This window comes from Cololabis saira, chromosome 12 (genome assembly GCF_033807715.1).
Source record: "Cololabis saira isolate AMF1-May2022 chromosome 12, fColSai1.1, whole genome shotgun sequence".
Taxonomy (NCBI): Eukaryota; Metazoa; Chordata; class Actinopteri; order Beloniformes; family Belonidae; genus Cololabis; species Cololabis saira.
The window spans coordinates 26,615,984-26,629,419 of record NC_084598.1 but is presented as its reverse complement, the minus strand read 5'-3'; the positions used below and the strand labels follow the sequence as shown (position 1 = coordinate 26,629,419).

At 39.3% G+C, this 13,436-nt stretch overlaps 1 protein-coding gene across 3 annotated transcripts in view; it reads right to left on the bottom strand.

Annotated features, from left to right (window-relative positions):
• Positions 1-12,371, bottom strand: part of cpne5a (copine Va) — an 87,346-nt gene extending 74,975 nt beyond the window's left edge. For all 3 annotated transcript variants that reach the window (XM_061736262.1, XM_061736263.1, XM_061736264.1), the window contains exons 1-2: positions 11,940-12,371; positions 740-780 (exon numbers count right to left, since the gene is read on the bottom strand). In XM_061736262.1, coding sequence (XP_061592246.1) covers positions 740-780; positions 11,940-12,049 — 151 coding nt within the window. In that variant the 5' untranslated portion in view covers positions 12,050-12,371. The remainder of the gene's footprint in view (positions 1-739; positions 781-11,939) is intronic.
• Positions 12,372-13,436: the final 1,065 nt, after the last annotated feature.

Sequence of the window (13,436 nt, the reverse complement as noted above, 5' to 3'; positions counted from 1 at the left end):
ACAATATTTGTTTTGTTCATTATCTTCCGACACTCATTCATCATTAATTATCCTTTCACACCATGACAGCGTAATGAAGTGCCATCCTCTTAGGCATGACATGCACGTACAGAGAGGAACGCTCTGAAAACATAAAATTAAAAAAAAAAAAAAGACTGAGAGCTCCTGGAGCAAGATTTATTGTAAGCCATCAAATCCCACCATTTTGTAATGGTGGGATTCTCCAGATTCCCACTTGATTTTGCAACTAAAAATGAAGGTGAGGCGGGGTGAAGGTCACGTGACCTGTCATATACCCCAAGGCTCAGCTTCAGGCATTCACAAAACAGTGAGTGTGATATTTTTTTTCCCGCAGCTGATTTACACAGAGGGCTTGAACCTCCTCCCTATTATGTAAAATGTCTCCATTCCCTCTTCTGCACAGAATAGAACAAAAAAGAAAAAAGCATTCATGGCATTTTCCAATGCGTCTCCCCAAAAGATATCCATTTGTATTCAAGAGCTGGTGTTTATAGCCTGCATGTATTATGGTACTTTAGCTCACACAGAGGAAAGGTTGTCACATTACTGTGCAAATGATATGCAGTTATTGAAGGAACACTGAAAGAGCAGAGTAAACCAAATCAAAGTTAAACTCAGCAAAAAAAAATACAGAAAAGCATTGTAAAAAGAAGAGGATGCTTCACTGCTCTTGGTGAACATGAGACTTCAATTATCTTTGTACAAAACGTGAACTTACATGGATCAGATTTGGAGAAAGTGTCTCTGTCCAAAAGATTCCTGCAAGAAAGGAAAAACAATGATGTCAAAGTCTCACTCATGTCACTCATGTGTCTTTATCCCTCTAATAAATCTGTGGCGTAAAATGTGGCGAAAACCAATCTTTACATTCATGTAGCTACTTCTTTTTATATAGATTTTAATCACAAAATAATGCTGTTTTCAGTGGTAGGGGGTAATTACTTACAAGTTCACAATCACACTTGCTTCACATTGTGCCCTACAGATTTAATTTCCAAGTCAGAAGTATAATAAACAATAAGCACATTAAACCCAGACGAAGAAGACACCACTCGTGAAGGAAGATGTGCATGACATACAAAAGCTGTCTACCAATTCATACTAAATTACATAAAATTGGTGTAATTGTTGTTGAAAGATGGTCACATTCAAAATTGTTCTTAATAAAACAATTATAAAAAAGAAGGAATGGTAACACAATGAAGAAAATAATAGTTATTCAGTGAGCTGTGCCACAATTGGAGCAATTCTAAGTAATTGAACTTACAAAGTTTACTAAAGATGAATCTGTGATTTATTTCTCTACATGTTGTGTGTGTAGGAAGTAGCTCGGGTCAACCAGGACCCAATTACAGTTGAAGGCTAAGCTACTGACATAAAAATGATCTGTAATTAATGTATACCCTTGTAATGACCGCAATTAATTGACTGAGGTTGTTTTTAAAAGCCAAAAAATGACTCATGCTTTTGGTGACAGCTTCTCAAATGTGATTTGAAATGAGAAAAAAACAAAAAACGTTTAGACCATTTAGTAAAAAACTGTGATGAAAGGTTGATTTGGTAATCTGTCATCTGAGGGGGTGGGGCTCTATAAGAAAATGATTTACCTCAGCACTAGGGAAATCATCCGCCCTTTCTGCCTATCAGCAAGACTTTGTGCTCATTTCCATGGTAGTTTCGTGCATTCATATCAAATTGACTCGGTGCATGCACTGATGCTGTGATCAAGCAGGTAAAGGCAGAGATGCCTTAAGTTCTTTGGTAACGCTAGCAACATGCACTGGCAACCCTAAAATAAACAGTTTGAGTTAAAAAAGAAATGTTTTTAAGACAGCTACAGTCTTGACAAGAAAAGCAGAATGATAAATGAGAGTTAAAGCTGGTGTGGCATTTCCTCAATAGCAGCAATTAACAGAACTGAGGGGACTGAAGGAGTATGCCATGGTGTTTAGCCTTAAAACCAGCTGGACATGGAAGACGGTGGGTTTCTATTACACTTTTTGCAAAACAAAAGCAACAATTCTGAAATTGCGACAAGCTACTGCTGCAGGGGGGGGGTGTATTTAACCGACTTTAACAGCAAGACTACTTTTTACGAGCGTAACTTTCTCATCCTAGATGTCTCGTCACAACGAAGAAGAAGATCAGATCTTGACTTCGTAAAAGATGGATGGAAACATCTTTAGTTTTGGACAAATTATTTTGACCTCTCCCTGCCGCTGTTGTAAAAATAAATAGAAGACAAACAGCAGAAGATTATTCTCTGTCTCCTCTGTCCACAAGTAGCATGCTATCTTTCTTTCTTCTGGTCATGTGGTGTGGTCATATGGCCCACTACCTCACATCCAGTGATGTTGGAGATGTGCAACGCAAAAAAAGTGTTTCCATTACACTTTTGCGCTAAACTGGACTATCGACACGTCGGACAAACCATCTCATGAAAGCGTAAAAAGGTTAATCAATATTTCAGTTGCTACCATCCACCATCATTTCATAACAAATACACAAGAAAGAGCACTGACTTTACGCTTTTGAGCCATGGTTTACTGACTGTCAGTTAAACTGATTACACTTACACACCAGGACTTGTGCACTCACACATAAATGCCGGTCCTCATTGGTTAGTCACTGGATAAAAACATCTGCTAAATGACTAAACGTAAATACAACCAGGCCTTGGGGACTCCAGAGTGGAGGAGTTCAACACTTATCATTCCCTAACCCTTCCTCGAGTAGAACATCGACTTGACTTCATTAAAAGAAAAGGTGCAGTCTGCATTAATATTAGTCTTAACCTTTTTTATTTTTCCACAGTAATTTATTGTTAAATGGATGAGAAGTCTGAGTTTTTCCAATGACTAGACCCAATACCCATCATGTTTTCTAATCTTACTGTAATGGATCTATTAAAGTGGATTACCTTTACACTTTGAGACAGCGCCATCGTCAATCATTTCATTCAAGATTTAAGATCAAATGTTTTTCCTGATGGTTTCAAGGATGTCATTGGCATGCATAAGCATATATTTAGATATTTTTTGGTTCTTGTTTCTGACTATCAATAAATAACTCAATAATGGATGAAAATAATCCCTTCAGGCAATATCAGTATTTCAATGAATATATATGAGATTTTATGCAACGTGGCACAGTTCATGTAATAATGCGGTCCTGGACATAAGGTGGTCTGTTACAGGGAGATGACAGATACAGTCTCACGGGGTTTTGACCTTGCACTGACCTCACAACACTTATAAAACTGTTGGAGCAATTAACATCAAAGAAACCAAAGCCTTCCAGGACTAAATGTGTTTTTCTAAGCCACCTGTTACTGTCTGGTGTTAGTGTTCAACAGCTTGCTTGACCACGACCTTAGTCCCTTTTCTCACTGCAGAGCGGGGGGGGTCACTCGTAGGAAAGTAAAGTGGGAAAACGTGGTATCCAGTTTAGTTTTTGCATGTCATTATTCACAGTCATTTTGTTGAGCAGCAATTTATTCTAATAGGACATCTTTATTCCACACATACATTTCAAGCAGGAAAATTTGAGCACGAAAACAAATTAATCCACTTTCTTATGGCACACCACGGCAGAGTACACACATCTGCAACCCAGAATGGGTATTAACATTTCAGCTAATCCATCTGATTTCAGTAAAATAATGTTGCATATTTCAAAAGTAAACCCCTTCTTCTGTACAATCCCCAGTGGGATAAAAGAAGATCATTATCCTGAAACTTAAATAAGTTTAAAAGTAGGACGACTGTAATTAGATAAAGCAATTTCTGATTCCTACTTTATTTCATGTATCATACTTCTTATAAGTCATGCTACTCTTGTCATCGCTATGACTATCTCATCCCAAATAAAAATAGAAAAAAATGGCTTTTCCTCTTCTTCATGGTTACAAGAGTGCATTAACCTCCTCAATTAACTTCAGCATTTAATATGTTTTTGTTTTTTATTTTACCGGTGAGGCAGTCTGAAGTGCACTATTAGATGCATAACAAACAAAAACACTTAAAATTCAATTCAATTTTACTTGAGAGAGAAAAAAAATATTCTAATAACTTTCTTAATCTGCGTAATCGACCCTAACAAAGTAATGTTTGTTTATTCAGCACCTAGCACAGCTCAGTTACTGGATTTGCACAGTAAAGTTAATACTAGACTGAAATAAGGTGCTGCCAGGAAATTCAGTAAATGCAGCAGATGTACATACTATTAAACCAAATCTACAAAATCTATCTAGCTTTATTAATGTTTCACATAAAGGATTTAGCATGTCTTTAAAAATTGATACAGTTTTACTGCAGACCGAAAGTGAATAATGTCTGAAAAAAATATATATTAGGAAGAGATTTCCCTCTTAATTAGATCTTACAGACAATTTAGCAAATCAGTGGTGCATGTTGTTGGTTATTAACGGAAGAGCGTCAGGTAATGATTCCCGTACCCCACGGTGCCTCATTGGCAAGAGCTCCTCAATTCTCCAACTTTCTTAAAAGTTGTCAAAATTATAATTGGCATCTTGAAGAAACCATTTAGTTCAGGGGAAGGTAGTTTTACTTAGCTTTTTAATCAAATGTTTCATTGACCTGCAAAAGTATTGGTGTTTAAGAAGACCACAAATAGAAGATTGAGTTATAAAAGGAAGATTCTTTATGATACGTTAGAGACGATGGAGATGGCTGGGGGGACAAAGTAAAGGACGGTTTTCATTTTGAGGTTTACTCTGGCACTCCACGTTCCGTTCTGCCCTATGGCCCTCTATCCTTTGACTGAAGACAAAGTATTTCTCCTCACACTTCAAGGGTCAGTGGTCTGCTTTTTGTCTAATACACCCCCAAGCGGTTTTAGGGTCAGAAGCTCAAAGAACCAAACTGGGGAGGCATATAATGCCTCAGAGGTCAGCTGGGTCTATATAAAGAATCCCATTAGACAAAAATATCCAGTTTTCCTGTAGAGAACTTTTGTAACCTAAAAAAATGTAGGATATATCATGCTGGCATGATCAAAATATACATACATTTAAGAATCACTCTAAAATTAACTCAAAGACATGAAAAAAAAAACAATATGTTTCAATTCTGGAAATGATCTATGAAGGACTTTCTATAAGGCTGAAAACACATAATGATACAAAGGAACAGTGTTTTCATCTGTATCTCAAATAACTCCCCCCCTGTAACATTCAGAGCACATTCTGGTCCTTTATTAGTAAGAGTCCCATGACTTTCCCTGTGATAGCGCCAGGTGTCTTCTTTTGCTCCATCTGTTTTATTATTCAGTTTCAACCTGGGCCGTCTCCAGGTTGACGATACCTGCATCAGAGCTCTCCCCAGGCAGCTATCTCGCGGGTAGTGACAGAATCTCAGTCATAAACCTGCTCTTCTGCTCCCATAATAAATGGCTATGCACATACAGAGTGACTCTCTATTTCGGAACGACTTTGGTGCACAACTAATGTCTGACTAGGGAATAATATTGCTGCTAATTGCACACTGTGACAGCTCGGGTTAAGACTGAGGGTTTTTTTTTTTCTTTTTACAAGGAGCTGAGGGAAACACGCACTCTGATTTTATATGGCTTTTGTAACCCTGGCACACCACTCTGTACTCAGTCTACTGTGAATTTAAAGCAATTTTCTTTTGTCTCTCTGTTCCATCTGAAAAAGCTCAAGTTGAATATATCTTTGAAGATAGACATCATCCATGCACTTGGCATGCTGGTGAAATAGTTTCGAAACAACTTAAACTGCACACTAGGAGCCAAATCTTGCACAATGAAGTGTTCTTAAGCTCATACATATATTTAACATGAAATGATAGCAAAAGGTCATTCACATACCACAAATGAAACCAAAAAGAACATGCTCAGCTACAGCAGTGAACTTCATAATACAGTGTACAAAGGATTTCCTCTAAGTAATCAGTATTGGTGAAAGATAAGTTTGTCTTTTAGTGTGAAACAAAGAAAAAAGGGTTATCTAACGGGTGGCATATTTTTTTGTTACATCTCAGTAGATGAAAACAACCCACAGTAGGTGGTGGAAGAAAACCTGATTAGCACACCCGGGCTCACAGCGAAACATAAAATAGTAACGAAGCGAGAAACTTTGTATTTACACACATGACAATTTCCTTTTTTTTTGCTTTTTTTGCTTTTAATGCCAGCCAGCACAATTGCTAAAGCATCACTTTTTAAGGCAGATTTGAGTTTCCAACCTGGGCAGACGCACTTATTGTCTCACTCACTTATTTTAACAATGTATTGTTTTGCACTGAATGCTATCAAATTGCAAATAAAAGCACAAAAAAATGAAACAGAAAATATTACATGATGAGAAGGTTGTCACAGCGGCATGTAGCAAACCTACCAAACCCCACCAGCCTCTAAATGCAAATGCAGTTTCCTGTTCAATCAAAAAAAACGTTCTTGTGTTAGTCTAAAACGCCTTTATTCTCTGTTGATCGGTACAATTATTACTGCTTTTAGTCGGAACGAAAAAAGAAGAGAAAAGCGTGGCTTTGCAAATGAATGAATAAATGAAATTATCTTATCACTTTCAGTCAATCAATCAATCAATCAATAAAATAAGAAATATAAAAACACTTTACTACCTTGTACAGAAAAATTACATTGATATCTGTACCACATTTCTGTTTAACACAACTGTTCAGTGGCAACATTGTTACATAACTCAGCCATCTAAATTGTACTAGGACTTCATACATAGTTAGATGTTTGACCACTTTGCATCTAACAAAAATAAGAGGAAGACCCCCAAAAGAAAACTGAAATTAGACTGATTGTCTTTGAAGGGATTAATATGCACTGGTATAAGCATTTGTGGGTGATAATAGCTGCAAATAGAAGAATGACATGTGGGATAGTTTCTTATTTTGCCTACTTAATGGGCACATGTGAAAAGCATTTTTTACGCCTGCTTCAGGGTTATCAAGACAGCAGTAAGTATAATGATATCCCACAACAGGAAACACTTAGTGTTTGGGGAAGGAAAATAAATTTGGATGGAAATTTGTTTAGAGTTAAATAAAAATACCAAATCAGCAAGTCAAGTATTATGCATCGCTGTAATTATCAGTCTACGGTTTGGAGGTTCACTCTGTAAAATAACAGCAAAACATAGGAAAAGCGAGGTTCATACATGTCTATGAAGCAAAGAGACACATGTTCTGATCCACACAGGCAGAAATATAATTTTGGTTACCGCATAACACATCCAGTGTAATGTACCCGACAGAATGCTCCTAAATTTTGTCTAGATAAATGGTAATAAAACTAAAAGGGAGCAGCTTGTTTCGACCATCAACTACAACTGTCAACAACTGAAAAGCTTTCAACAAATGCAACAGAATGGTGAAACCGCAGCGAACAGCAAGCCATAAAGTGTACAAATATACTAACAGTTCCCACATTTCCAAAACAATCTGTGATGTTAGGTCAAATATCCTCCACAACACAAACATTTTCTTACATACTCTGCTGAACCTTTAGCTGTTGTTTTGTTTTTAACAGTTGCAAAATCATTTTTTTCATATTTCTGAACCCCAAGAGATGACTTTGATTTCTTGCAACTACACGTCGCTCTCGGCTTTTCCTGTCATTCCAATCAACACTTTACCGTAGCGCAGGGGCAAGTGGAGCGATGTTAACCTCTTGTATGCACCCACAACTGTATTCCCAGGATCCCAACTATGCTAACATCCCAGTCAAGAGCTTATTGTCCAAAAACCACAAAAGTGTCTGGAATTCAAACTCATTTTACTGCATCGTGGGTCCATTCGTTACTATCCACCTGCCATTTTCAATTATAAAATCCAAAATTTGAACCAAAAAAAGAGGAAAAATCTACCTCCTTATGGGACCCCTGTGCCTCAGAGCCTTGAGCCTCAAAACAGATGGGGCACATCATTCACAAACACAAACCAGTGTGTGAGATAAAAGCTGAGCACTCACCCCAGGTCAGTCTGCAAATTGATATTTCTATCTCTTTCAGGGAGGTCTTTTGTAAATATTTGATGCTCTTGCACAATATGAACTAGTTTAAGTAAAACTTTCTGCCTGCCAGTACAAAACAAAAGGATGTTTCAACAAGAAAAAACAGGTCACAGGGTTTGACTGAAAGCATAGCCAAGAAGACTGAGTAAGAGCAACAGCTTGTGCAGCTTTTCACACAGCCACTGCTGCAGAGTTAGAAGTCATAACAACAACTTCGAGTAAATGATATGTTGGTGGCACAGTTCAAATCCCAATTTCCTGCTCAAGCAATTGTTTATGACACACAATGTCACACATCCTAATCAACCAGATAATTTCATTAGGCCTCCCCCTCAGTTGCAATGAAGGATTCAGGAAGAGATCAGATCAAAAAGCATGGTGCAAGTTTTCATTTGACATTGGATGGGCATAATTAATGGCCCTATAGGCCAGAGGACTTCCCCTGCATACATTTGTGTCAGGATTTCAGCATCTGTGTGACCTCTTGTGTGTTTCCCAAGGTAATGAATTTCTAGAGAGCTGACTAGCCTGGCTGAGTTAGATCTTCCTCATCTATGGAATGCAGTGATTCAGTACAATGCCAGTCTAACCAATATATTGCACACAGCGCATGGTTTACTGGGAGCTCCAAAGATGAGCAGGGAATGGAAAAAATGCAATTCTTCATACTGATGAAATTGGCAATGGGGGCTGATAAAATTTCATTTTAAGGTCATATGGTGGGAGGCTGAACACAGTACAAGGGAGGGCAGCTTTGTCAGCTGCTGTCACTTTTCTCAGCATACATGCAGTGAAAAGTCAAGTAAAATGACAAATAAAATCCTATAATTCTTGCTGAATGGAAGTGAAATAAAGAGCCAAGCTGTGTCTTTGTTAAACTGTGCTGGGTAGTATGTGCCCCACGTATTACCAATAATTCAATGTCTCTAAGTCTTTTAGTTTTTCAATTAATGTGTAATTTTCTTCTCGACTGTGGAGGAAAAATGAGATAAAAAATGTCATCTTTCCAAAGCAACATCTGCCATCCTAACCACCCTTTACAATATTCTAATAAGGCTTGCAAACCTTTCTTTGGGTTTCCACACTTATTAGTGTGATTCTCCTCTTTCGTTCTGGTCACTGACAAAGACTATATTTAAAGTCATTACTCACATTACATCTGTTTGTACTGTGACAAGTCAAAGAGGAACAGTAGAAAAATACAGGGTTTAGGGTATGTATGGTTTTATTCTGTGCAGTTTTCTTGAACTATTAATGGCTGTTTCACAGTGAGGCTATAGACATAGACTCCAGTCCATCAACATTCACATTTACTATTTTACTAATAATTAGAGCATGATGTGACCATATAACAACTGATGAAACATTCATTGCAGCTCCTTAAATATTAACTAATGACAGTTTTAATGTCTGCCTCATGAAAGGTAGCTGTAAAAGCCCAGAAAACCACTGGCCCTAACCCTCTGAACCGAATTCACTGGAATGTTTTGGGTGAGAAAGATGTAGGACAAGAGGCCACTTGAGTGTGAAGAGCCATCTTCTTGCTTAGCTGGAGTGCAGCCCTTCCAGTTTGGAAGCATATGTCTCACTGGTTGACCTGTGCGCAAAACCAATCAGACCCGTGGACGGGGAACAATGTGCTATCACCGTGATATGCACTTGTTTTGATAAGCGTCTGTCGGCTTCAGTCCCACCAGTTCGTCAGGGGGGCTTGCTGCAATATTGGCAGAGGGTTATGAGAATGCCTGTAGGGCTGTACAGCACAGTTCAATTCCATGTGCCCCGCAATCTCAGAGCTTTCAGGCTTACTAAATCAATTACACAGGGTTGTGGAGCCTGTGCCTCTCTCCCTCATAATACCCACTTTTTTCTGTATGCCTCAATTAAACAGACACACACTTCCTGATAAGTTGGAGTAGCTGCATGCATGCATGGCTGTATGTGTTTCATGGGTTCAGGTTTTGAGCTCACTCTAGATCTCTGAGGCAGTAGTAAGAGGTCTGATATTAGCAGCATCCATGAATGATGATGAACAGACAGGACCTCAAGTCTTTAGCAGACAGTGTTTCAAGACCCAATGAAAGAAGGAATTACTTTTTACTCTCTATCAAACTATGTCCAGAGGCAACTTTTTGTTTGGAAGGAAATTAATGACAGACAAGGGAGCTTCAAATCAACAGAACCTGGGGGCATCGACGCAGATCCTGGCTTTAAGTATAAAGCTCTGGGGGAAGGAAAAACAATACTGTATATCAAAAGGGAAACAACAGATTTCCACCTGGTGCTTTTAATAAATGCCCAACAATTCATAAAAAACATACAGTATATGCCGCCATGTGAAATTCTTAATCAGGCTTTCCACATTCAGCAAAAATGTATGATTTAATGTATTCTGTAACTAAACAAATGATCTAACACAGAGTTCATACAGAAATTTCTGCTGATCATCATACTCAATAAAGGGCAGTCCCCATAGATGCAAAATTATCAAACTTGCCCATCTCATAAAGGTTAACTGTCTTCTTCTAAATGACTAATTAATATACAAAATGGTTTATAAGGTCAGCTACATAGCTGGAAGCTTTATTGGGTTTGCAAAACCACTGTAAAATTCAAAACCATATAAAAAAAAAAAGACATTCAGTGGATTTTCTTCCCTCACACCTGGGTGAGGAAAACCCATAATGCAGCAATGTCTGATCTATAGATCTTTCCCTTGTGACTTTTCTTACTTCATTTGCATTCACAGCTACACTGTGTTTCTATCAGGCATGATGCATTACACTGTGAATCATGGATTACTCGGACATATTTGTAAAGCCCAGTAGTCTAAAACACAAATGAAGATCACATTCTGTGTGAAACATTAAAACAAAAGTGCACATACTGTAGTAGATACAAAATGTGCATATACTGTATACATATAGGCTACTGTAGGAGGAAAGCCCTGATGTGTTTCAGCATCATGCTGTAGCCCACTGTACTTGCAGCCAGCGCTGCCCCACCCTACTCAACTGAGCCAGTTGTGATCTTCCTCATATTTTCTCCCACTTGAAGTGGATCTTCTTGGGATTCATCTGAAGCTGATTAGGAGAAATGTTCCACCTTTAATTCGTGTATCCCCGAGACAAACTGGTGTCGTTTGCTGAGCCAAGACAGCAGGGGGAACAGCTGAAAAGCTGCCTCCGGGGTAAACTCTGGGACTATCGATATCTGCTGTGCCACTCGACGTGACGCGCAAAAAGTATTAAGGCTGATTTATGGTTCCGCGTTGCACCTACGCAGAGCCTACGGCGTACGGTGCGCGTCGCCGCGTACCCTACGCCGTAAGTTACGCCGCACCCTACGGCGTAGGGACTGCGTCGATTTAACGCAGAACCATAATTCAGGCTTTACACAAAATCAGCACAACGGTGAACGAAACAGACACGAAAGAGCCATTTACAATTTAGTGGAGGAACAAACAAGCTCTAAAGTTAAGCATGACTTTATTTTACGTTGGTCACTCATTGCGATCTGGAAAAATGTGGACATCACTGCAGTAGTGCTGCTTGGATGCTTTTATTGTAGCCTAATTTTTACTCCACAGTTCCAAACGATGTGTTTTTCTTCTTTTCTTAACTCTTTGAACAGATTCCCCATCAAAGCCGCGTGCGCTCTTGTACATTTGTATGGGTGGGGATTTCACTCAGTACCTTTTTTATCTTCTTTAACGTTCTCTTTTACACTGATTCATTAAAATTAAACATCTAAGATGTGATTTCGCGGACAAAATGAATTAGCATATAACTCTTTGTACATGATGTCCAATCTATAGGTGCCTTTCTGCAAAATAACGCGCGTGTGCCGCGGACGTATGCAGCCCCAGCACCGACACCCCGGCGTGGACTCACCTGCAGGACACGGTGATCTCCACTTTGGTGGCCGGGATGCTCCCACTCATGGGGTCGAAGTCACACACCGTGGCCGTGGCCTCCACCTTGTCCATAACGTCCCCCTCCATGTGTGCGGGAGAGCCGGGCCGGCTGGCCGCGCAGATCCCTCTGAACCCGGAGAGATGCTGAGGGTGGAGAACCGGAGCGCAGCAGGAGCGACCACAGTCCACCAAAACCACCTAAATGTTGGCCGCTGCTCGAGAAACAGCATATAAACTTTACTTTGAGGCTGCAGCGGTGCAGGTGATTCTTTGACCTAACCAAAGTGGGATCTGGTGCCAGGACGCGTCAACGCAAACGCCGACGTTTTTGGGCAAAGAATGAGCGTGTTTCGCCTGAGCCAGAGGAGCTTTGAAAAGTGCACGCAGTGAACTCCACCCCTCCTGTCCGCATTCTTCAACTGTACATGTGCAGCTGTAACTGGCTCTCCATGTAGTTCCAGGCTATTGATCATATGGCGGGGCGGATCGTTATTGTGGTCCAAATTAGTTTGAAGAGCCTCTATAGCAGAAACAGACGCGCTCTGCTCCGAGGGGCGTGAAAAGACACATACTGCATTTATATTGCTTGTTATTTCCGAAGAGGTTCATACTTGTGACTCAGTTATCAAGATTCTAATATTCTGTACTTCCAGTTGTGCTTAAAAACATACAGGAGAGTTTGCTTGAAATGAACCCCACCCCATCACCAACTTCACTTAAATGCCACAGTAAAATTTTCAAATAAAACCTTTTGGTTACATAAAACAGACTGGCAGTTTATTTTTAGCTTTTATCATAATTACACCAGTTACCAGCTCTTATAATTATCTGAGAAACTGCCTGGCGCATTTTCAGCATTTGGACAGCTCCTCAAGCTCTAGTAGCTACAATCCCACCCTACTGTTATCTTGCCATAAATGAACGAATGAATGAATGGATCCCACTCTTCTGTTTGAAGGTCAGTGAATCTTGAGAGGCACTCCCTTTCAGTTTTATTTCTTGTTGATTCAGCAACCTCGAAAATCACACCTGCAACCTGTTAAACAACTAGTTCCCGTGTGCAGATAATTACCAGGATATCATGCCAGAAGAGTTTTTTTTTATGATATGACTCTAAATCAGACATCATATCCTCTGGAATTATTTATGCATTCATCACTCACAAAACAGTGACACAATACATTTTACAAATCACCAATTTACACACAGCTTCTTGAATATGTCACAAATGAAAATTATATTTCCCATATGCTACAGCCTCACAGTTATATGTAACAGTACGGTTAGATATAAATATACTCATGTAGCCTTAGAAACCTATGTGTGCCACCCTAGTGGCTATCCATCACTTTTCTATTGTCATTTTGAGCGGGAGTCATTGTAGGGGATTTGAATCAGACTTAGACCGACTGTATATTTCTGACTAACAGAGCACACTGATTTATCATTGTTCATGTTCACTCTGTAATTATGC